This window comes from Hippichthys cyanospilos, chromosome 5 (genome assembly GCF_059441005.1).
Source record: "Hippichthys cyanospilos isolate Australia breed blue-spotted pipefish chromosome 5, RoL_Hcya_1.0, whole genome shotgun sequence".
Taxonomy (NCBI): Eukaryota; Metazoa; Chordata; class Actinopteri; order Syngnathiformes; family Syngnathidae; genus Hippichthys; species Hippichthys cyanospilos.
In genome coordinates, this window is record NC_142373.1 from 1,153,308 (window position 1) to 1,178,427 (window position 25,120).

The window sequence follows — 25,120 nt, forward strand, 5'->3', positions numbered from 1 at the left end:
TATTTGAGTTCGAGCAGTGGAAGACCATCCTCGGTTTGGTTTATTAAATAGCAAAGTTATACAGAATCATGTATCAAATTCTTCCAAGTAGATCAAATACAGTGGGTTTATAAAGTGTGTCACAATTGCAAAAGGGCGAAATAAAATGTAGACACAGCTTTTAACCAAAGATGAAGGATATCTTGTCATACTAGAAGTGAATGGGTACAGGTTTAACAAAAACAACATGAGGCTAACACTGAAATATACAACAATGTACATTTTTGTAAACAAAATTTCAATAGATAATATCCAGTTTACAAGTGCCCCCCTGAAGGGAAAAATACTATTGATATCGAAAATATACCTCATCTGATTATTTTAAGCCAGTAACAACAATAACCAGCACTATGTGGTTCACTGTGGTTTAAACTTGGCTCCATGACAGCAACTGCATATGATGGTGTCAAAAACAAGTCACCACAGCTGTTCAATGTGGCTTTTGTCTTCGTATGTGTAGCAATTAATTCACTGTTAGGGTGTCAAAGCTGAAGTCCAATTAGTTTTTTGTGGTTGTTCACTGTCGCGTGCCAGGCGGCAAAGTGAGGTTGGCCATCAGCTCGTGGACAGATGCAAATATGGTGCACTCTCCTAGACAGGAAGGAAATGCACAAACAAGTTGATCAATGCGGTCTCAAGACAATCACTATCCTACCTGGATTTGTCCGCAATTATTTATGACACTATATACAGTACCTATATAAAGGAAACACTTGCAACTTAGAAAAACTACAGAAAACGAATGCTACTGAGCTGAGTTGCATGTCTAATGTACGGATTTCAAAATGAGGGGCTAAATAAGCAATGCGTGCAGTAGATTAAAGTAGGTGAAGATCCGTCTATGGTCCAAACTGTTTTCATAAACCCAGCAATGAGAATACTTCTGAGCTAAGCCGAGGCTCACTGATGGTGTTAAAATTGTATAAAAAGGATACCGTTGTTGTGGTAGGTTATATGAAATAGTTTACTGTTAAACATATTACAGTTCTGTATAAACATATTGATGTACTCGTCAATTTATAAGTGTTTTGGGCGGCGGTCTCACCCTGTCTGGCAGGGTGAATCTCATTGAACCTCTTCAGCATGTTGGAAACCATGAGTGCCGCCGCCCCAGAAGAGCTGTGCTGCCTGGGGATGTCAGCCTGCTGGGTGATGCCTGAGGCCATGTCGTAAACGATGGGGACAATGATGCTCACTGGTTCTTGCGGCACGGGTACGCGCTGTGTCAGCTGCAACTGTAGATAGTGCCAAAACACAGCGTCAGGAGGTTTTGAACGATGCAGGAGGAGCGCTAGTGATAACATGGACTCACGAAGAAGAGCATCTTCGACTTGAGCACGACGGCGATGGTTCCAGGGGGAGCAATGGGGGGAGCGCTGGGAGGTATGGTAAGGCAGAACTGCACGTTCCACTTGAGCTGGCCAGCTTGGTCTGGGAACTGCAAGAAAATCACATGTTCACAACATGATAGAGCACCGATTATCAAGTGCGTGAGCTGTCGAGTAAAACCCCCTCCATCTCGGGTAGTTTTTTTTTTTAATATGGCGTATTAATTTTGCATTTTTGCCATCTGCAGGCATTTTAGGGACATATAAGTCACCAAATTGAAAAGACAGAGGCCATATTAATGTGCATAGTAATGTACTACAAGTATATGCTCTTGCATTACATTTTCAACTGTGAAAATAAGTCACCTTTATTTCAGTGTTGAAATGGGAATGTATTGTTTTACTGCAGCTTCATCGTCATCGTGAGTAAACATTTTTATAATGTACAATATTGTTGTTATTCAATGATGTTGTTCTGTCACTATCTCATTCATGTTTAAACATGTATCATTTTGAAAGTGTGTTAGACCTTATTAAATTAAAATGAAAACGTCATTCATGCTATAATCACATGTCTAGGGTGTATTTCTATGTAGTATAGGCTATATTTCTATATCAGAGATTTCACTTTATTGTGATGGAGTGAGATTTACGGTATAACAATAGTACACAGGCTTCCTGGGTGCCACACGAAATGATCAGTAAATTAAACGTTTTAATTGTGAAAAGCAGCTTAACTTTTTTTTTTAAATACCTTACATTACATTTGTTAAATAAAGTTCAGTTATATTTAACTTGTAAATACATTTGCATTAATTTTGGGGGACTATTTATTTTCAAACATTTAGATTTTTTCTATTTAACTGCTATTTATCACATTTGTACACCAGCATGAACTAACATGGATGGAGATGGGTGGTAATGCATTTAAGTGTGTCATATCTGAAAAGTGCAAAAACAACAAACCAGTTCAAGCTTCATGATGCGGACACAGTCCCTGAGAATGTGCGTGGGTGCCCCCAAAAGCTTAGTGAAGGCATTCAAAGTGTTGTACTTGAAGGGGGGGCCAGCAACCTTGAAAAAAAAGACATGACGAGGCATCACTTAAATGAACAGGTCCTTCATGGTTTGCACCTTGTTAAAGCACCCTCAAGTCAGTAGCACCAAACCTCTTCTTATGCAACTTCTTGACTGCACTACGTGTTAGCTCAACCACAATTTTTTAAATGTTTGGGATTAGCGTAATTTCCCAAATATACAGTAAGATACACTTTTTTCCCCTAAAATGAAGGCCAAATGTATGGGAGCCTCCAATAAAGTGTAACGTAGATTTTTTTTTTTAATTCAACACAATTCAAGAAGATAGATCCGTAAGGTGAGTTTTGATGCACAGATGCACATTTTTTTTTAGCTGTATTATTCTACAATAATTACCGTAACGGGACGGTTGGCTGTGAGCACCCGGTGCCCATTGCATCGAACAACAGCTTGTGTTAGTGGAGGTTGTTACAGCATTATTTTCAATAAAAGAAGGGACCAAACTGAACAAACATCTGAGTCAATCCTTGTTCACACACAGGAATATATTACTAAACGGAGAGGTTACGATGTCTCCAGCACAAGAGTGGTAACGTTGGAGCTGTCTGCACCTGTTTGAGAACACGGAAAGGTATTCCGTTTGACTCGCATATTGTGATCTTTTGGCATATATACATAATGGTAAACCTGGTGAAATGCAAATAGTGTGCAACTGGGTATTTATGGCAAAATGAACTCGAGCTGTGTCGCAAGGAAAAGGAAAAACAAACTGCTTTGAGCACATTCAACGTTACACTGGAGCAGCGTTCACCGACAACCGACATGCTTAATTTAACCGGCAACAAAACCTTTGAATATAAACACAAGAAAATGTGAAGAATTTACAAAGATGAGATTTAGTCTGTTTTGCTATACTTTTTCAATGCTCATTTCACCTGTGAAAAGTGTTGGGTCCCCGGGACTCGTAATACTAAAAAACTTTGGGACCCAACAGAAATGTTTGGGGTCCCAAAAATTGTGTAGTAAAAAGGACAAAGTAAGTTGAAGGTTCAAACTGCATTGACCAGACCTCAACAAAAAACAAACACAGATATTAACAAAGTACACATTAAAATTCATGAAGATGATGATGATTCATGAAGATGTATCATTCGTCATCATCATCTTCATATCTCAACCACTGATATAACAGTCGCTTTTGGGAGAAAAGTCCGCTTTTCACTTATTTGGGTTGTTCCTCTTCTCGAGCTTCTGAAGCATTCTGTTTTTGTCACCTTATTTTCTGGTTGTTACCTGATGGTGTATTATTTGACTTGTCACTGATACTGATAAAAAAAAAAAGCATTTACTTGTTACTTTACTGAGTTTACTTTGTTTTGAGCCTAAAGATAGCACTTTTTTAGAAGGCATTTTAGAAGTGTGGGGGTTACAAAAAACTCTGATCTCAAACTCTTTGTAAAGACAAACAAGTCGACCATGCAATTTTTATGTGAAATAAATTTGAATGGTTTAAAAATTTGTCCCACAACTTGATGACAGGGAAAAGTGTTTTTCCTTCTGAAGAGAACCACTGCACCATCCAGAGGAGGGGTGTCAAATTTGTTTAAGCTTGCAGGCTGCATGGCGGAAAATCTATTCCCAAGTGGGCCGGACCAAAATTATGGTATATATTTATATAAATTTAAAACAACAACTTCAAATTTATTATTCTTTTTTAATACTGTCCAAAAAAAACCAAGAACAACATCACTATTAATCACAAAACATTAATATTTCTTTTCAGCATAAAACATTTCAAGTTTTTCATTTATTAAAAAATGTATTAAAATTTTGTAAAAAAATTTATTAGGAGTGTGACCCCCCCCAAATTCCCATCAGAATCGCGATTCTCATTTAATACGGTATAGTTTATATGGATTTATATGGATTCATATCAGATATGTCGCCACACACCAAAAATTGATAAATCATAAATATCATGAAAGAACAAAGGAAAAACATTTGAACATGTTTGGATATCTGTAAAATCTTAGGGTTTTTTTTTTTTTTTTTGGTGCCAGTGTATGCTACATACCCGCGTCTCGAAAAACTTCTCCAGCACCTGAAGTTCCTCCTGGGACCAGGGACCTGCATTTTCTGGCGTGACCTTGAGTTGAAGAGTCTGGTAGTTCTTTGGGTTAAGAGCCACTCGACACTTCAGCACATCCGTTTTGAACATGATGACGCCAGGCTCATTTGAGTTCACGATGGAAAGCTGCATAAGTTGCAGGCAGTGAGAGGTGGCACAGAACAAATATATTTTTTGAATACTACAAATTTTCTGACTTGTCAGATACTCACATTGGCTTCTTGTTGGATGATTCGCTGAAGGTGCCGCCTCATGATAACCGAACCTAAGAATCGCTCGAGTGGTGAGCAGAGATAGCTGCCAGCAAGGCCTGGCACCTGACATGGGGTGGGTGAGGGCAGTAGAAGTACGTGGAGGGCATTGTGGGTGAGGATGGTGGGGATGGACGCGGCCCAGGAACGCTGAGGTAGCTTTCGAGGCGGAGGCATACTGGTAGGCATTATTTGGGAACCTGCATGAAAGAATCCAAAAGGCCACAAGCTGGATTTGTCAAGAATTTCACCACTTAGATGAATTTCAGTAAACCTTCATTGAAACATCTAAAACTGTATTCGACTGAGAGTATTTTCACGTTAGTAATCATCAAACTGTAAATGGAAGTTAACCACAGTATAGTATACTAAAAGGGATATTAAACTAATTTAGCCATTTTCAGCAGGAACAAGTTAATAATTGGTCAATAAATAATTTGACGACTAAATATTTTTTCATGTACAATTAATACCTTTAAGACACATTTTCCCACTTGCTGGTGAAAGAAAACTTCATTAAATGTACTCAAGGTGCAGGTAATGACCAATCCTCACCTTTTTATTTGGAAGTGGTCATGTGATATTCACAAGCTGTCATTAGTCGTTACCTGAGTATGTGACATCCTTTTCAATTGACAGCAGTGGGAAACACGTTTTTTAAATGTATTAATGGTACATCAGAACTATTTTGTTACTAAATCAATAACAGAAAGAATTACAGATTCAATATTAATAGTGACAGTCAACCATCAAGTGTAATATATATGTATATATATATATATGTATGTATGTGTGTGTGTGACACTAAATTGTCCTGGAGTATTATTGTGAGAGCGAACGGCTGTTTTGTCTTTGTGTTTTGTCTTTGTGTGTCCTGCGATTGGCTACCCTCATGGCTTCACGGGAGATACTGTAAGCATGGCTGCATTTAGATTTTTTTTTTTTTAGCAGTTTTAAAAAAAATGCAGATTATTGTTGACAGCATTCGAATACTAGATGAAGCTATCAAATATATTGTTTGGTGATGTGTCCATGCACCATATACACAGCATAATTTATGAACTATTGCCTCCACAATTTTAAATGGTTTCATTGTTTTCTGGAGTGCTTTTTATTCACCGAGCTCTGTTTCAGCAAACAAAGATAAGCAGCTTGCCATAGCACAAGCCCTCAAAAGATAATGTTTTCTAACATGAATAGAAAAAGGTTTACTTTTAAAAATGGCCAGATACACAAAATTCATATACCTGTGGTGTTTGGAGAAAGATAATTACCAGTTCCAGCACGTGGAGAGTGTGGGTCAGGAATTGGCGAGTGCAGTGACGGGTTCCCAGGGGACATGCCATGGATCCTCGCCCCAGGAGAAGGACCTGAGACCTGGGGAGAAACTGGCCACTGACCCCTGTGACTTGGTGACACCATGGCGTATGGAGAGCTGGGATCCAGAGCACCTAGCGTGAGAGAAAGACAATTGTGATTAAAAATAAAAAAATAAACACACAACTCTCTGTGCTTGCTCTTTTGAAACCTTGTGTTTATTGTCCCGTACGCAATCTAAACATGAGCCTAGCAAGGGAAGTTGGTGTTCAGGCATCTTAAAGGCCCCCAGAACCATGCCCGTCTTACCGTGGGGGCTGGCAAAGCTTGTCTGACCCATGGCTATGCCCAGAGAAGATGGAGACGGGGTGGGGCCGAAAGGAGAGGGGGCCCTCAACGCTCCACTAGGGGAGCCAGAGGCATGGATGTTCCCTGCACATACATACACCACATCTCATCAGACTGAGCAGGTCTCTCACACTCACTCACAGTCTCTTTCAGCCTCAAGTGCACATGCTAAAGCTGGGCAGCACAGTTGGCGGGCTGAGATGGTGGTACATGGAGGGAGCAGGACTTGAGGTGCGTGGATATTTTGAAAAATAAAAAAGATGTAAACAAAATGGCTGCTGCTCCTCCTTCATGAAAGGGGGATTGTATTCTCAAGTAGCTCTGCATGGTGGTGACGCTACTTGACAGGCCAAAAAAGCTTGCATGAATCAAAGTGTATGCACTGCCAGACTTTTCACCATATATACCTGGCGATTGCGTGGGCATCATGGATGGTGAAGGAGTGACATTGGCATGGTAGTTTGGTGGCGGCGATGTGAGTGGCGGGTAAACACCACCGCCAGCGGGCCTCATGGTTTGTGGTTGAGCCTGCAACTGGCTCATGAGCGTGTCCATCATGTCCACGCCCACTGGCGACGGCGGGTTGTCATCTTCATTGACCGAACGCCTTCGAGCATCCTGGTTGCTGTCGACAAACATGCTCAAGAAAGTCTGGAAAGAGAATAATGAGGAACAGTGTCTGAGTTCTGCTCAACTTGCATTGTGTACAGGTAAATTCATTTGAACGTTTGAGAAAAATAATCTAATTTCAATTTCAAATATTTTTCAAAGTCCTCGTTTCTTGTAATAGAAATGATAAAAGAATGCACAACAAACTGTATTTTTTTTTCTTTTGACGAGCAATTTCGCTAAACAATGGTTTCTTCTGAGAAGCAAGACACCAGGAGAAAGGGTTTTATTAAACAATAAAAATATGACAATACAACAAGGAGGTTGAATGAGGACTTCAATGACCAAATTTATGTATTCAATCATTCAATCAGCATTCATCTTCCTGAAAATTCTACATAATAATCATGTCATCAAATAAATTATTACTTAATAGATTTAACTTAAACAATGTCAACCATTTGTATTTTTGAATTAATGTAAATATAAAATTAAACTGAGCATTTCTTGAATCAAAAAGATAAGACAATAAATGAAAAAAAGGCTACAAAGCCTTTGTGCTACTTCATTGGTGCAGCTAGCATTTTACCATGCAACATAAAACAAAAGGTTTATGACTGTGCGTTTATGAGCTTAGACCAACAAACTAGAATAAGGAAGAAACTAGTTACATGAGAAATTTTGTCAGTGTTCAAACTAAAATGAAAACAACTCAAAAGGAAACAATTGATTGTAAACTATATTAAATGTTGACTAATGTTCATATCATTTACAGTAAAAGTATCAAGAAGATTCACTTAGTCTTCAAAAAGGATTCTAAGTAGGGCCTGGCCAACGTGCATTTTTGAGGCCAAAGACAAAAAAAATTCTGGCAGAAAATCATTAAATATAGATTACTGATTAATCGGCGGACTAATTGAAAAATATAGATGTGATACATAAAACTACTTCTTTTTTGGTCTTCTACAGTATATTTCCTTTGAGGTTGCAAGAAACGAAATGGTATTTTGTATGGAACATGCAAAAAAAAAAAAAATAGAAACAATCAAAACTATCCGGTGGCAAGAAAAAGTCCCAATTAACATATGTGGCTCTACAGTTAATAAATAAATAAATAAATAAAAACTTTACTCAAAACATTACATCATAACAGCAAAGGAATGATCTGTTATGTGTAGATCATACATTAGGCTTGGCTCAACAGCATGGTGCCTAAAGGAACTAGGCAGCCTGCAAGCTCACCAGTGATGGAATTGTGATTCACTCAGAATGTTGCTTAAGTTGCTCATATGAAAAAGTAAACATTTGCAGGAATTTATAGAAATAAAGTGCTGCATACATAACCAAAAATATTTTACTAAAGTGGTAGCCCTTCCCCTAAATTATGTAACAAGCTAGCAATTTTGTTATTATTTGACTATTTGTGCTTTTCCTGTTATGGAGTAATTTATAACAGTTTTTCTGACTTTTAATTTGTTTTTAATTTGCAAACTCCACTAGACTTACCTTAAGTCCCGGAGCCGGGTAAAAGCCCTCCACAATCTTGGTGTTGTCAAAGAGACTGTATGCTCCATCTCTGATGGCCACCACGCCGCGACTCCGGCAGTAGATGTCAATGCAGTACATGTTGCGAAAAGCCAGGCGAATATGTGTAGGCGATTGAGGCAGGATGGAGAAGCACTGGTAGGCAGTGTTGGTGCGCTGGGTCAGGCCCAGCATGGGCACGGTTGGTAGTTTGTTTATGGCATTTAGAGGGGCCTGCGTATCATAAAGCACCTGCAAAAACAGAACACAGATAACATAAACATTCTCTCAAATAAGTTGTCTGATTAAGTCACTTTATAACAAGTTTTGGTACTTGAATCATCTGAACCTGAATTTGACATTTTCTATTAAAGTTCTTGCAACATCCCTAAGAATTTTAGTAGGTAAAGCTTCTTTTATATGATCCAAAAAATTGACTGCATCAGCGTCATAATTTATTCTACCATCCACCACATTTTACATAGAAATGTAAAAGGCATTATTGCTTAAGATTTAGATTCCCTAAACCAGCCCATCTCTAATAGTGCCTTTTAAGGCAGAATATAAACGCTAAGATAAATTGTACATGTTGCAGCCATGCAGTTGTGTTTACCTGCAACAGCTGAATGACATTGGGGTTCTTGTTAAACATCTCCTGCAGCTGGTGAAGGATAATGTTGTGGCAGTTTGAGCAGCCAGAGTTGGGCCCCACGGTGCCAAGAGCCAAGTGGAAGCGTTGGCTGTTGGAATTCCATTGAATGGTGACGGAGCTGCCTTTGGTGGTGCCATAGCACAGTACCAGCTTGCGGAAGTTGTACAGTCGTACTTCAGAGAACAGGCTTAGGTACGATGGCAACTCTGAGACATAATGAGAAGATTATTGATAAGTACTACAATCACTTAATTGCATAGGTAAATCAGTGGTTCATGGAATACATAGTGCCAATACACAGGGTTTTAACCATAAAGGATTGTGTGGCATTTAAGACTTTCACAATTCAAATTGGTGAGCCATCCATGAAAGGTCAGTGGTACCTGGCAGTGCTCGAGAGAAGTGAAGCACACACTGGTAGAGCTGGCTGATGGCACTCCAGTCATTAAGAAACATTTCAACCACTTTACGCCCACCCACAGGTTCTGATAGGGGGTTCTCATAGGTGAGGTACACGTGCCGCGTGGAGGCTGTCAAAGACAAAATTTGAGGTCAGATTCAGATGACATAATGCAGGAAAACAGTCTATCGGGGGCACCTTGCTCCCTGCTGTTGGTACTATTAAGGGGGCAGTTGGCCAGCACCAGCTCAGCTACCCATGTTCGGTTGTTCCTGCCCTGCAGCCGGAAGGTGCAGTCTAGTAGGGAACGCTCCAAAGCTCTTCTGGTCTCCTCTCCGACACCTTTGCAAGGAGGGATCCTACAAGAATATAATGTTTTTGTTTGTGAGTGCTAACCTTGTACTAATCTTTGTGCGGTAAAGTGTGTGTGTTTTATGAGGGACATGGCCACTCCTACAAGACATGTGTTTGGCTCCCAACGCAACCATAGACCAATGAGGGCAGGAGTTGTATTCTACTCCTGCTCATCTACTCCTATCATGTTTGGTCAGCTGCATGTTTCACTCTACTTAAACCTTCGGGCGCTGCTAATATAACCGCAGCTCTCCGTGAGACTACAGAAAAATGGATAGGAATGGGAAGGGACAACAGTACAGTTATTGTACTGTAAAAGGGTTAAGATTTGAGTAAATATGTGTTCTGCAGTAGTTTGACGTGCTCGTGGCAAGTGCATTTACAGTTAACTTGTCTGTCTGGTATGCAGGGAACCTTCACAACGTGTCTCTCCGCAATATAGTTTTTTTTTTTTTTTAATTAAAAAAAAGCAGCACTGTACTGTATATGTGTTGTATGTATCGCAACACTGCCATCCAGTAGTCACAGTTATCACTACAGTGCTCGATTGGCTTAATATTAGATAAGCACTAGTTAAGGGTGTCATCTACCCTCCATAAAAATAACATATTTTAAGAGAATATTAATATGAATTTTTTATTCCTATTTTAAAAGACGACACTTGTCGTCCATGGCACTGAAAGAGTTCATTTACATGAAATTCTAGAGGAAAAAAAAAACTAATAAAGTATACATTTAAAAATAAAGGGCTTATAGATATGATTATGAAAACAATGCCTTTGAAGTGTGTGTGTACATCTTTATGTGGTTAAGGCCATGTTCACATTGCAGCTCAATTCCACTTATTTGCCACTAAGTGCCTTGTGCCTAATTTTTTCTATGTAGATGGTAAAATTGAGATCCCCCACCCCCAACTGTGACCCAGGCCTTTTTATGTGGATATAAACTAGATATGTATTCAATGTGTCGCAAGGGCTAAGGAGTGTACTTGGCAGAATACTGACAAGTGACAACGGTCTGTGAATCTGCAAAGTTGTAGTAAATGTTGATTTCATATTTAACTTAAGATTGAATCTCACTTGAAACATGAATCATTAAGTGGACGGACATCTGTCGTGTTTGTAGTGATTGAGCAACAGACACGGTTTATTAGGTAAGCGCAGTAATAACATAACATCATTTTTAGCACTGTAGATGTCTGCATGAAATTGGATTGAGGAGAATCACCTCATATCCTCGAGCTACTTCTACCTCCTCTCGCCTTGAGTAGTTACTGTAGCTTAATTTTGGAATCCACCTGTGGTAAATTCCGTTTGGAAAGACACACACCTACACGAGGTGACATCACATGCACAGAATTTTGAGTGGGGGGGGTTATTTATTCAATTTTACAATGGGGCTGTTTCACGACAAAATGTGAAAACGTGAAAGTGAAAACCTGTGAATACTTGTGTGTTATATGTGTTTGTGGCGTGCAATCTTATTACTTAAGCAGTCGGATTGCATGACTGCTTCCATCTCCTTCCACTTGAACACCCTGGTTAGGAATCTCCATGTTGGACAGCTATAGCACAATAAACAAGAAAAGTGAGTTTGATTGACACAGGAATGGAATGGAGGAATAATTTGAGCGGTCAAGTCATAGTGACTCACCTCAGTTCTGAGGCCAACAAAAGGCATGTTTGTGTCACACATGGCCACTAGGTGCGCCAACTCCTTGTTGAAGGCACTCATCTCTCCTGACCGCTTGGGCTTCTTTGGCTCTGGTTCTGCCTGCTCTCCAGCCATCTACAAACATTGATTATGACAATGATAATGTGATGCAATCAAATAAACTGTATATGTTGTAGCTTGTGTCTTCCTTCTAGGAACGGGATGAGGCACAAATGCCATGAGATGAGATTGAGCCCACAAGAATGAGATACTACACACTTTTTTCCCCCAAATTAAGGCCAAAAGTATGAGTCCATCCTTGGTCACCCACAGGAACAATACTAAAACTGAGACGATCATGTAAAGTTTATGATGTCTCCAGATGATTACATTAAGAGTGGCAAGGTATGAAAACTAAAGAAACACTAGAGAAAACTAAAAGGTATTCCATTTGACTAATTTATTAATTGTGGTCTTTTTATATATACTGTACAAACAATCATAAACTTGGGGGAATATGGATGGTGAGCAACTTCAGGTACTTAGAGCAAAATGAACTCCAGCTGCGTCGCAAGGAAAACAAACAAAACAACTACTTTGAACACATTTACGTATATTAACTGACCACTCACATGTGGGAAATCTGAAATACAGTTAACCCGCAACAAACATATAACTTATGGAAAATATTAAGAATTTACAATGATGAGATTTTTTTCTGTTTTGCGATAGTTTTTACATGGTCGCCAAATTGTTGGTGCAGCCTATACAAGGTAGCATAGAAAATAGCAGAATTTGAACCCCCCAAAAAAATGTAAGAGTGCATCCTATATATAGGTATGCCCTGTATTTGGGAAATAAGGGTAATGCCAGATATAAATATTCTACTTTTCAAAATGTTTTTTTTTACTGAGCAGACTGCAAAAAAAAATCTAGTATGCAAATGTAAATTTAAAAAAAGGAGACATTTATTTTTCAGATACGGCTGAAATATTTCCTCATTCTGAATATTTAACAAAATCTATGCAGCTTCTGTTAGCTGCAGAGTATGGCCTATTCATTTTTGGAGCATTTAAAAAACATAACTTGTTATCAGAAAAGGCAACCTCATGAGTACCAGTGTATAAAGCATTTTCACTCATTTTTCAAGGCCGACAAAATATTGTGTGCTATGTCTATGTTAACATGGGTGGTATCATATGAAAATTAATTTCCATTCCTTACTTAGAATTAAAAGTATTTAGTATATGTGTTGCATGTATGGCAAAACTGCCATCCAATTGTTACAGTTATCACTACATTGCTCATTTGGCTTAATGGATAATGTTTGTCACTCACTTTTACATAAATGGATACATGAAAATTTGACATGTTTAATATCAGATTAAATTGTTATTATTATTATTGGGAGTCACATGGACATTGTCATTCTTTGTCATTAATGTGAAGAGGTGAGTGCTTTTATGTTTTAACAGTTATTATTGTTTAATTTTCTCACATGGATGATTATGACAGTTTTTTTTTTTTTTAAAGATTCCGTGACATTTCGAAAATCTTTCCCTTAAACTCCAAGACCGAAAAAACAACACATATTACAGACACTTTTTGTCCACAGATGAATTTCAGAATTTACATGGAGCATAGTATGTGTAGAATGTTTGAATTAACATGGCATGCAAAGTTTTAATCTGATGGTGCACTATTTTATGTGCCTTAGGCATCCTAAATATTATCCGCACAAAATTTCCAAGGTTTTGCAAAACTGTACATAACTTTATAGAGTTCAATAACTTTTCAAGGATCTGGAAAATGCATTTTAATGTTTCAAAGATATTCATGACTGTATACACCCAACTTTAACCCAACTTTGACATACATTATTTTCAATATTTAAATGTTCCTCAAAACAGCCTTTTAAGTTTAATAAAAATGACTAATGCATTGTCTATTTGAATACAGTACAAAAAATGGGACGACAAGCATTCTTAGACCTACTAAATTCCACTTTATTTACATTAAAACAAACAAAATGCTGATGCTGACCTTTCTCTTGGAGACAGGCCTGTGCGCTCGCGTCGACGTGGGGTCTTGGACGAGGTGTTCAAGGTTTGGCTTGAAATGTTGGAGGAGCTGCGCGCACATGGGTCCGTCATCACCTTCCAGCTGAGTCACAAACAGGAAGGAGTACTTGTACTGCAGCGCTGTCGGATTGTTTGGCAAATCAACCATTTCCACCACCTGAGCATCAAGCAAGAGGGGAAAAACATGTAAAAAATGGAAGTCTTATAGTTACTGCAATTGTGTAATGAAAGCTGGTGACTCACAATGTAGTACTGCGGAAGACGCGTGAGCTTGATGAAGAGTTTGTTTTTGCACAAGTTTCCCACAGGGTGTGAAGCAGTATTGGAGAGATGAAGAACGTCAGTGCACACAGTGGGCAGGTGCTTCACCGACTGCCTGCAGCGTTGCTCACCAAGCCAGAATCTGTCCAAAGGGAAAGAAAAAATTGAAGCCATTATTCATCACATCTCTTTAATTTTAACATCTTTTCTTGCATAGACTAAATGTTTCATGACACGATGCTGTTAGTTTTGACAAGTTACAATCTGGAATCAGGCACTTAACTTTAACTAAATGAAGTGCCATTGCTTTCCTTTAGATGCAGATATCAAAGACAAACTTTTTGACTGGCGTACATACTTGAGTTGTTGAAGCCATGATAGGATTCGCTTCATATCGTCGTTAATAGTCTTTTCAATGTCGTCCAGCATTGACTGATCTAGTGAAAGAATGCAGTGTCATGTCAAGTACAAACAAATGTGACTGATGCTAACAGCTTCCACTCACCTAGTCCATACAGCATGGGTTGCAGCATGCCAGAATGCAAGTCGACAAAGATATGGAGGCACTCTGAGCGACCACATGGTTCCAGGATAGGAATGACGAGAGTGGGAAGAGCGGTTTCAATGAATGCTGAAGTTGAAGGACAGAAACCTACTTTAATTCTTCACTGCTATGCAGATCACAGTAAAATTATTATTTCAATAAATATTGTTCCAACAAAAGAGCAGTTAGATATGAAAAATTATTAGTTAGTAGGGATGGGACAATATATAAATCCAAGAAGACGAGATGAGACAGGAGATCGAGTCCACAAGAACGAGACGAGATTTTGGCAAAATGTGTAATGTAAAATAAAGCCAAATATAATTTTTTCCGCTGCAGCCAAGAGTTTATCAAAATGCACCCGGCTTCAGTTAGGAGTGGTGGTTTGCCCATAGTTTACAGTGTTTACAAACTGTCTTTTTAATATGCCAATATTTTACCATTTATTTCAACCGGAAACATGAAATACTGCAAAAGGTGATTTAAAACAATGTAGCGCATCCTGTATTTATTTTAAGTGAAAAATAATTTTTAAAGACAGAACACTAAATAACACATTTCCTATAATTAATAATGAATGACCAAATTTTATAATTCATTCATAAGCCCCTCTTTTTAGCTTAAATTTAAAGATTTTCGACTGGGTTCTACCCTTATTTTTTTTCTAATGTGATGTGTCAGGGAGTCAGCATCAAAGTGTGCAGTCATTTTTGTCAATTAAATTGTCTCAGAGGTGCTTGCTCGAGGGCACCCGTGCGCTGCTAGCTACGCCTAATTTTATGCCATAGACACTGATATATATATATATATATATATATATATATATATATATATATATATATATATATATATATATATATGCTAAAGAGTATACATATTTAAAATGGATCATTTGAAGGACAAAAAATTGATTGTGCTGTGTAGCGACGAGAAATTTCAGTGTTAATTTTGCCAGGTCTCATCGTACAAGATTTTGTCTCATCCCTATTAGAGTTAACTACATACAGCTGTCACTAGAGTTGTTGCTTTTCAGAATGGCCTTCAACTCCAGCAACTTCTGGTGGGAACGTGCATGAACACTGTCGATCAAAAGCTTCTCCACCGACAAATGGTCAATCTAAGAATGGAGGAAAGGTAGCATAATTAATTTCTGACCCACACAATTCAACTGTCAATTTAGAACTTACTTTCATTGCTCTTTCCATCAACTTGGAGTCACACGCAGGTAAAGGGGGTTCATGGGAGATCTGCAGCGGCTTTGATCCATCTGATTCATCAATCTTGATAGTAACTTTATGCACAGAGGCTGTACCCGTTTTCCTACCAAGCACCTGCTGGCTGCGAAGAACAAAAGAATGCATGGGTAAGTGAAGCTATGTTATACATTTATGAAGGAGTAAAATAAACTATGACTGTAGCAAACACACGTTTTGCTTTCAACTGTCAATAACAAGAGCTTTCAGGTTAATTATAAATGCATTTATTTTGTTATTGCATGGTTGTACAAAAGGAAAAGTTAGTTGTTTGGTGCCTGTGTCTTGTGGGAGTGGCCCTTGGGCTTATTGACAGATTGCCTGGCCAGTCAGCTCAGAACAGTACCCTTTTTTTGTCATTGCGGAGGAACTTCTCTGAGTCAATCACACACGAGTGGCTGAAAGAGGTCGCAAGGAGGTAAGAAAGCTTTGGGAAGCTCTTACCTTTTGTAATAAATTGGAATGTCAAGAGTAAACTCTGCTTTTTAATCATGTTTGGTCAGTTACTTGCTTCACTCTAGTAGGACCTCCGACCTCCAGGCGATTGAGACTCACCGTGATCTACGTATGCAACGGGCGCGATAGGGGGAGGCGTAAAGTTGCATTTAAATGACATGATAGGACTTATTTTGCATTTGAGAATGTTATTCAAGCACAGATGTGGAGAAAACTGGTCTGGTTTTGAATTATGCGGTTATAAGTCAACCCATCAAAAATAGAGCGTTTAAAATGAGGAAAAAAAAAAAGACTTGTATTCGGAGAAATACGGTATATGGCGCTTTTCTACCTTTGGTACGCAAAGCATTTTACACTAACTAGTAATTTACCTGTTACCTGTACTAGTTGTCATGAAAGAAAGACACTTTGAAATGGTCACGACTGTCGAAGGATCAAACTCACGGCCTCTCAGCTGAGACCACTCAAACACTGAGCCACGCCGCTCCAATATAAGTATCTATAGTCAACCATTATTAACTGCATGGGCACTTCTGGGTGAAACTATCAATACAGAACAACTTCAATACATTTTAGTTGGGTGTTAATTACGCCATAACTTTTTTCACTATTCAAGGCAAGACACGGTCTTCAATTAAATAAATGGAAAGCTGAAGTAATCCAACCAAGGACTGTTTGAAGGTACTCAAAATGAAAATGTGGTCATACTAGTGTCCATGGCAAGTAAATGCCTCTGTGCAAGCATGTCAAGGGTATTAAAAGGCTTACTTCCAGACAGAAAGGGTGAGGTATTTTGCTGGCATGTATCGTTCCTCCTGCACCAGATCCCCCCAACGCTCCCTGATAAGCATTAGGGTCTGCGAGTGAAGAACCTCCAGCTGCAGTGAGAGACAGAAGGAGTCTGGAGACAATGCGGTTAAAGAAAGTGCGTGTGGGAAAGAAGCAAGTCCTCGTGAAGTATCGTACACATTCTCTCGTCAGCATTCAACACGTGCACTAGGGCATGTATCCTTCGTCACAGTGCTGGTAAAAAGAGGTGCTTGTCTACCACAACAGGGTGCTCTTTAATGTGGTAAAATGCACTGTGCAGGAAAGGCAGAGCAGGGATACACCGCTTAGCATTGATTAGCAAACACAAGCACCACTCTAAAAGTTAAATAATGACTTTCTTTTTTTTGTGGAGTTCACCCATTATAACACATTTGGTAAATTAACATGACGCATGTGAGTAATGAATTAGCTGGCTTGGTTATGCAAACGCTTACTAACCTTGAAGATAATTAGGTAGAGACCTATAACTTACTTTCCACTATGAGTTACACTGGTATAAGGACATACAAACCCACAATGAAAGGATACGCAAGCAGTTGTACATGTCCTGTAAAGGTTTTTCATCCGCACATAGCCGTGCCTGCACCAGTTCATGGATATAATTCACCTGTAGACTGTGCACCAAGGCTCTCCCATCTGTTGTCAGAAGATTACCATGATGAAAAAAAGAAAAGCAAACTCAAATGCCTTGGATCAAACCTTACCCCCAGTTTCCTTGTCCTCTACTAAAATCTCTAACTTTAGTAGCCTCCAAGGAATATCTGGGTCATCGCCCATCACTGTCAAAGTGGCCTCGAACTCTCCCTCCACTCGAAACTTCACACGGCCATTAGCTGCATGTGCAAAAATGCATGTGAATGAATAATGAAAGAAGAAAAACAAACTACATTCACATGATCAATGATGCTTACCGACTGTAAGGTTGGCTAATTGTGGAGGTAAGTCTGTGGTGACAAGGCGGTGCCTCAAGATCTGATTCAGCTGGTTCAAGGTGGTCACTTTCTCAGCTTTAGTGATGGGGTCAGGCGGAATTATTTTATCCTATCCAAAAAAGAACAGTTGAACAGTCAATGTCTTATGGTGTTGAAAGCCACACTAATTAGTATAGCTGGATAATCAGACCTGGGTAAAACCATAATAAAGACCATGAAGTCAAAACAAAACATAAAATGTACTTGTTCTGAAATTTTGTGTGCACATATGTGGACTACGAAAAGAAAAACATATTTCCCCTTGATTATGAAGAGTTGCAGACTTACTCGTATGCAGGTTGGCAAGCGTGGGTAGGACCCTGTTGTGAGGACGTCAATGGCGAAGGGGATAGCAAAACTGGGCAAGCGTGCATGGACTAGAGCGTCTCTGGCAAGTGATGCTAGCCGGTCTGCGGTGTCCACAAACAAGATGGTCTGTTGATCCAAGAAGCTGGAGATCATCTGTTTCCATGGATACCACAAGGTAGAAAGTGAGAATAGTGCAATTCCATGTTTTTTTTTTAAATATTATGCAAACTTACAGCACATTTCTCCACCTTCCCAGCATTGCTTGCCCACTTTACCAGGGCTAAGAGGCGCACAAAAAGCTGTCGGGTACGGCTTGCAAACTGGACAATCTCAATTTTCCTTTAATTAAAAATGTTCATTAGAACATGATAGGCTGGATGAGAAAAACAAAAACACTCAACATACCTTTCCATGTCAGTTTTCCTCGGAAGCCTAAAAGAAGAACATGAGAACTGTATTACAGCCAATGACGTTTTTTTAGGCCTTCAAGAGACACTATTTTATGGAGAAGTGATGCAATCATCTTCAGACACAATAATAGGTACACTTGCATCATCTTAAGAAATCCTGTAATGAGCTTTTTTCTAAAATCTTGCCTTCATCATAATGCTGAGTTTTGGTGGACATTGTCAAGTATTAATTACATTTTAGAATAAACCTTTCAGCTATATCAAGTCAATCAGTATTTCCTATAATATAGCTGTAATGTGATAGTTTGTCGATCCTATCATTGGTTTCCTTAATCCAGTCCTTCTGAAATGATGGGCCGGGCCTCTGTGGCGGCTCATAGATGACCCCAGGGAAAATAATTTGTTTTTGCCATGTGAAGTGTAACGGTGAAAAAATAAGAATTGCTATCTTTTTTTTCCAGGCACTTTAATGCACTTGGGTTTTTCTATGCTTATACAAAACTTTAACCTGTATAAATGCTGTAATTAAGGAGGTAAGGTATTGAACGTTGGCTTACATTCCTTTCTCCTTCTGTCAATTTTAAAAAGGATACTGTTTAAGGTGTACTTAAAAAATAATACCATTCTTGGTTTGCTTGGCAAGTGGGGGAGGGGCAAAATTTTTCTCTTTCCTTGAGGAGGCTTTGCAAAATGTAATTGCGAAGCACTGCCTTAATCTAATTTGCAAGCTGAGACAGTGGAGCCAGTGTTTCCCCACCTATCCATTAATAATTTATAATATGGTGCCAAACTTTCTGTCACCTATCTGTGGTTAGAAGATGCAAGGGAGACTGCCATCCACTAGGTTAGGTATTCTTAAAAACTGACCACTGGCCATTCTATTATTTTGAGATTGAAACAAGGGTGATTCTTGCCTACCTTCCATATTTTTTTAAATGTTACAACGTGCTTAAACTTAACATGTACATTTGAACGCAGCTGCTTTTTTACAAGCTATTTGCAGTTATATGTCATACAAAAAAAGATTTAAATTTTGATGCCACCTTTATTAGTCTTTCTTCATATTTGCATCATATCCAATTTGTCACGATGTTAACGTTAAAAATTGAGTTAACTTGGATGTATTTTAACAAATTCAGCTTCTAAGAATCATTAATTGTTTTTTGCGGCTTACATGGAAAGCCCGCTCACCTTTTTTCTTGATTTGGTCACGTGATCTCTCGCAAATCGGGGACGAGCGGACACTAAGAGAGCGGCATTAATTTGGGGTTTTGATAGTTTCAAGAAGTAATCCTATTGATATGACGTAGTTCGAGTTACTCGTGATAGAAAAAAAAAAACTCCTGTACAGCATTTGATGTGAGCAGGTGTACATAATGAAGTGACCAGTGAATGTCCACCACTTTGAGTAATGACAGCGATATTTGGTTTACAGGCTGCGAACATTTATTGGGTTCATAGAAATCATTAATGATAAACACATTTTCTTATAGGGTCAAGAGTTTGTGACTGGGGCTAGCATCTTGGTTATCCTAGCCTAGCTTCTGAGGCCTTCATCTGATCTACTTACAACTCCGCCAGTAGTGTGATCTCATGGTAGGTTCTTTGCAGAAGGAAGTCGATCAGCAGACTCAGTCGTATCCCGTGTGTGGCCAGGGCTCCGGGTCCTGGTGGCTGGGGACCCGAGACGACCGGCCCCCCGAGAGGCACCAGCTGGCCGTCAGCGCCTATTTGCACCGGAGCCATTTTGCAATGACGATAGCGACGACTAAGCTAGCGACGATGCTCTGCCTGGGCTAAAACGCGGGACTGTCGGCTTGTGATGGCCAAACTCCAGGAGAAAAGCGTTACGCCGCTGTCTACCTACATTTCTCTCGTCGGAACAGTTGAGTAAGCTCCACGAAAGAATCTGCTAAAGACGCCTGAAAGTGGAAACACGGTGGGAGAATATATTCAACGATGCTCGTCCGCCATCTTTGCTGATGGAGCTCATTACTAGTGGGCTGGTGAAGGAGAAAACCGAAACAAGAGCCTCTGGGAGCAGGAATCATTTAAGACAGAAAAGCAATGCTCGTTTCCGATCAATGAAATACTGTAATGGTAGATAAGTGCGTGATTCCGGCATTCCGGGATTTGAAGACAATTTATGCGCTAACGTTTTTAAAAGTAATTCTTAATGTATAATTTGATTAATGTATTTTAAAGAGGGAAAACGGTTCATTTATGAGATTATTTGTACAGGTCAAATATTAACAGTAGACGAGTTGAGCATCCCTGTTACATATCGCAATTCACATATCAATTAACAGACAAGCAACCATTTCACTCAAATTCACACTTAGAGGCAATTTGGAGTCAGTTCAAGCGTGAACTTGGAACATGCAGGCCTTGGATTAGGATTGCAACTATCGAGTGTTTTGGGTAGTCAGGTGTTTTACAGAAATGTTTAATCAAATATTGAGTACTGAGATAATATATATATATATATATATATATATATATATATATATATATATATATATATATATATATATATATATATATATATATATATATATATATATATATATATATTCAATTAAAAAAATCTGATCAAACGACACATATTTTGAAACCTTTTATAAATTCAATTTAAGCTGTGTTTAGCAGCACAGTATTTTCCTCCTCCTCTAAATATCTTTATGTAAATTTGGGTCAAATTTCATACAAATTCGCCAGCTGAAAAAGCACCTCTGAGCATGGTTTGTTAAAATGTAATCAGTAGGAACAGCAGTTTTTACATCTATCTTGCCAGATTATATAAAGCACTGGAGTGCTAATTTATGATAAACGTGGCTATAAAAGAAACCAAGATACCGGTAAACACCGGTAACAGATGCTGTATGTCAACGTCAATGTATTTAAGTAAGTAATAAGCACAGTGAAATGTCAATTCAATGTGATTTCAGAACCATTTTGTTGTTTGTACTGGGACTGTAGTCAAACCATATACGCGTTCCAGGGAACAACTTCAAAATAAATACATTACAAGACATTCATGAAAAGGTCTGACGAATGCTTTGAATTTAAAATTTTTCCTCAAAATACATTAGGTTACATGTTATTCGTAGTAATTAATGTTGTTGGTAACAACAATATATATATGAAAACACTGGTAAAGCAAATGATTTGTTAATAAAGATTAACATTGGTTACATGGGAGACATTTGTTTTAATTTTAAAATGCGCTTCCACAACATTTCTAAGAAATCACAGAACCATCAATGGTGAGCTTGTAGGCCACCCATATGGTCCTTGGGGTCCACCTGGTGCTCTTAGGCACTATGTTGGTGACTGGTGTCTTCTATAAGGTGTACACATGAACTAATTAGCTGTGATTATATCATTTCTGCAGAGTAAAGAATGTAATATTTTATATTGACGAAAAGGTTTTAGTTCCAGGGTTTTATCTCAAAGACACAATGTAACAGCATTACTGTGGCTTAATATAAGTCAATACATATAAAATACAGGATAACATTTTATGTTTTTTTTTAATTGATTTATTTACTTTTTTGCAAAACTGACCTGATTGCTGCAAGTAACGTACAACAAACTGCAATTTGATTGATAAACACAAATTGCACACATCACAAAATAGATACACAAAACGCAAGCATACAAATGATAAAAAGATACAATCATATGATAAGAAAACAGACAAATTCTTCTTCAACCATAGCTGCATTCACCCAACCTTAAATGTTTTAAAATGAGTCTCATTTTACTGTGATAACACTGGAAATCAGAATGATTGGATCAAATGTTTTCATCCCATCCTGTCATTTCCCTCACTTTAGTGTGTGTGTTTTTTTAAGGCAGACTCTTCATTCCTCTCCATATCTACTCCAGGATGTACTCAGCTTCACACTGCCCATCTCTCGCATCTGTACCATTGCAGACAGTCTAGCAGCATCAACATTTGCCACCCAATAAAAACATGACTCTGATAGCAAAAATGTTAACTTGAGCATTGCCAAATGTACATTTGGCATCTATAGCTGCTAAAAAGAATCAAAAGCCAAAGATTTTGTCATAGCACCATCTCACGCTATCGGTTTCATTTTGCCATTATGCTTATCATTGCAATTCGGAGACACAAATCACTAGTGCATTAACCATTCATATGTGGCACTTGACTATCAGCAGTAGGCTTGTGGTATGTATATGAGATTGTCATAATTTGTACAATGGTAAATGGTGAAATTATAATTCAAACGTCTCAATTTAGACTTTGTAGAAGCAAGACCACAATGCCCTTAAGTCACAATCATGGTTAACAAGTCTTGAATAACTGAGCATGAAGATCAAAAGCAATGTGTCATGTATAGGAAATCAATGATGTCATGTCAAGCAGACAGAACATAGCATTTATTAGGCGGTGTATGATAAAGTGTCAACCACAACTATTAAATATTGATACTGCTGTTTGATGAAAAGCAAGTTAGTGCAATTATGAATCGTCGTACGCTACCAATAAAAAGCTGATTTATTTCCCCTTTATAATATTTTTTTCCAATACAGCTTTAAGGTTCCATAGAATATTCTGAAGGTGGAGCCGAGTTGTCAATGTTTCAATTACTAAACAATGCTATGTTTCAACATTCAGCGTCTTCAAGTTCTCCATTATTGCTTGCTAGTATATGTGTTGTTTTGATATATTGACATGTCATATCGTGCAACGATGTATCAACGATATTTTAATGTTTTTTACATTTCTGTAATGGAATTTCGGGTCAGGCACAAATATATTTGTCATGGTGTAATTATTACTATGCGGACATTACTACAACATCAACATATTCAACACAGAAGAACACTTTTATTAATGTTAAAATTTTTGTCCGCCTTCTGAATACGTGTTCCCATTTGCACCGCCCCCCTCCTCCCATATATATATATATATATATATATATATATATATATATATATATATATATATATATATATATATATATATATATATATATATATATATATATATATTTTTTTTTTTTTTTTTGCTTTTTAATTGACGGGTTTCGTCTGTAACGTTGACCCACATGATTCAGGCTGCATATTCAGTGCGCGTACACAAATAGCCATTCATTATCAAACAAGTGCAAAAAAGAAGCCGACGGAGTAAGACCATAATCACGTCCGTGTTCTCGACTAAATACACATAAAGCGGATACGCACATACCATCACAGACTTGAAAGAAATCTGCTACGGCACCTTTATATAAATCGTTGTTGTATTCGCTGTAGCCCACGTGGGTATGCGAACAAACGACATGTTCCTTAAGTTAACTGGCATCAACATACTAGTAGTTGGGGAATTAATCGTGCGATTACTGCAGTTGTTTCGGAGAAGTCAAGTTCTGTTTTTCCGGATTTTTCCCTGCGACTACAACGCTGTACAGCGGCGACTAACGGGTAGGCTACAACAATGAATTATATCGATTTACGAAATTTTACATAGGTTAATATGTTATACACACATTTACAAAGAACTTAATTTAATGAGACAGAAAAAGCTAAACATTGTCTCGTTTGACTTGCACTTGACAGGCTCGGCAGCCATTTTGTAAGTGGAGTTCAAGGTTCCTCTGTGTTTTCGAGTGCTTTACAGGGTGCACCTGTTAAATACAAATGGTCGACTTTTAGTATGTCACTGGAACGCAACATTTGCCAGTGGTGGGCGGAGATGGTCTTTGGAGCTGAGCTATCAAAGTCCAGTTTTAGGCAAAAAGTGGACCTGGATCTTATCGGAGCTGGACTCCTTATAGGACTGTGGAACAGTTAAATGCGCTTTCCGTTCAGCTGGTGTTGTGTTGACTGGGCTGCTCCTCGGCTGCGGTGCAATCTCTCCTTAAAGACGAGGGCCAACGCGTTTAGAGTTGGACTCGCTGCCCGTCTGGCCTATTTTAAACGAAGCGTCGCTCGTACCCGGCTGCGCTTCCGCCATGTTGAACTGATTCAAGTTGTGTGTGAGTGACTGCTGTTGGGACCGAAGTGACAAGCCCCAGAAATTGGTCGAGAGTCAGGGGGCTGTGACTGCGCCGGTGACGCAGGGAAAAACACCCAGAAGCAAGAGGGGGAAACGTCGGAATTAGAGATCTTTCTAGCAGCGGGCCGGTGTCTCATGCGAAAAGCCGTCACCAATAACAGGCCACGTTTATATAATATACGACAACACCGTCGCTCAAGGCTGGACGTAACCCGTGAATAGAGGGGAAGTCATATCAAATTCCTGGTGAGTTGTTAGCTAACTAGCTCCGAGGGCTAACGCTAGAGTGAATTGTTAGCCGCATGGCTAGTATGTTAGCGTCAGCTGCTGTTGGG

At 38.7% G+C, this 25,120-nt stretch overlaps 2 protein-coding genes across 7 annotated transcripts in view; one reads left to right on the forward strand and one right to left on the reverse strand.

Annotated features, from left to right (window-relative positions):
* Positions 1 to 14: 14 nt before the first annotated feature.
* LOC148423104 (mediator of RNA polymerase II transcription subunit 14-like) lies at positions 15 to 20,740 on the reverse strand. 3 transcript variants are annotated; one of them, XM_088415834.1, is made up of 29 exons: positions 20,328 to 20,740; positions 18,753 to 18,779; positions 18,581 to 18,686; positions 18,327 to 18,500; positions 17,979 to 18,108; positions 17,772 to 17,900; positions 17,596 to 17,703; positions 17,005 to 17,137; positions 15,715 to 15,865; positions 15,533 to 15,644; positions 14,489 to 14,614; positions 14,342 to 14,420; positions 13,966 to 14,125; positions 13,685 to 13,879; positions 11,642 to 11,776; positions 11,476 to 11,552; positions 9,833 to 9,993; positions 9,618 to 9,764; positions 9,196 to 9,440; positions 8,565 to 8,834; positions 6,857 to 7,100; positions 6,411 to 6,533; positions 6,059 to 6,235; positions 4,746 to 4,984; positions 4,480 to 4,659; positions 2,334 to 2,441; positions 1,352 to 1,477; positions 1,085 to 1,274; positions 15 to 630 (listed from the first exon to the last, which is right to left on the reverse strand). In XM_088415834.1, the coding sequence occupies exons 1-29, from the start codon at positions 20,501 to 20,503 to the stop codon at positions 557 to 559; spliced, it is 4,302 nt and encodes a 1,433-aa protein (XP_088271960.1). In that variant the 5' UTR covers positions 20,504 to 20,740; the 3' UTR covers positions 15 to 556. The 3 variants fall into 3 exon arrangements, with proteins under 3 accessions (XP_088271960.1, XP_088271959.1, XP_088271961.1); XM_088415833.1 differs by having other exon boundaries at positions 6,032 to 6,235; XM_088415835.1 differs by lacking the exon at positions 6,411 to 6,533 and having other exon boundaries at positions 6,032 to 6,235.
* Positions 20,741 to 24,847: 4,107 nt separating this feature from the next.
* The window catches only part of LOC148423105 (ubiquitin carboxyl-terminal hydrolase 9X), a 41,333-nt gene continuing 41,060 nt past the window's right edge, over positions 24,848 to 25,120 (forward strand). The window contains exon 1 of one of the 4 annotated variants that reach the window (XM_088415129.1): positions 24,848 to 25,031. The gene's annotated coding sequence lies outside the window, so the exon portion shown is untranslated. The remainder of the gene's footprint in view (positions 25,032 to 25,120) is intronic. The other 3 variants (XM_088415132.1, XM_088415131.1, XM_088415133.1) reach the window with 3 other exon arrangements.

Excerpts from the sequence above, each read along its gene's own strand:
- LOC148423104 (XM_088415833.1), bottom strand. The coding sequence starts at position 20,503 with ATGGCTCCGGTGCAAATAGGCGCTGACGGCCAGCTGGTGCCTCTCGGG. Across the intron at positions 4,985-6,031 it reads TCTTTCTCCAAACACCACAG|GTTCCCAAATAATGCCTACC; the intron begins GTATATGAATTT and ends TCTTTCATGCAG. Across the intron at positions 1,275-1,351 it reads AGTCGAAGATGCTCTTCTTC|TTGCAGCTGACACAGCGCGT; the intron begins GTGAGTCCATGT and ends CACTATCTACAG.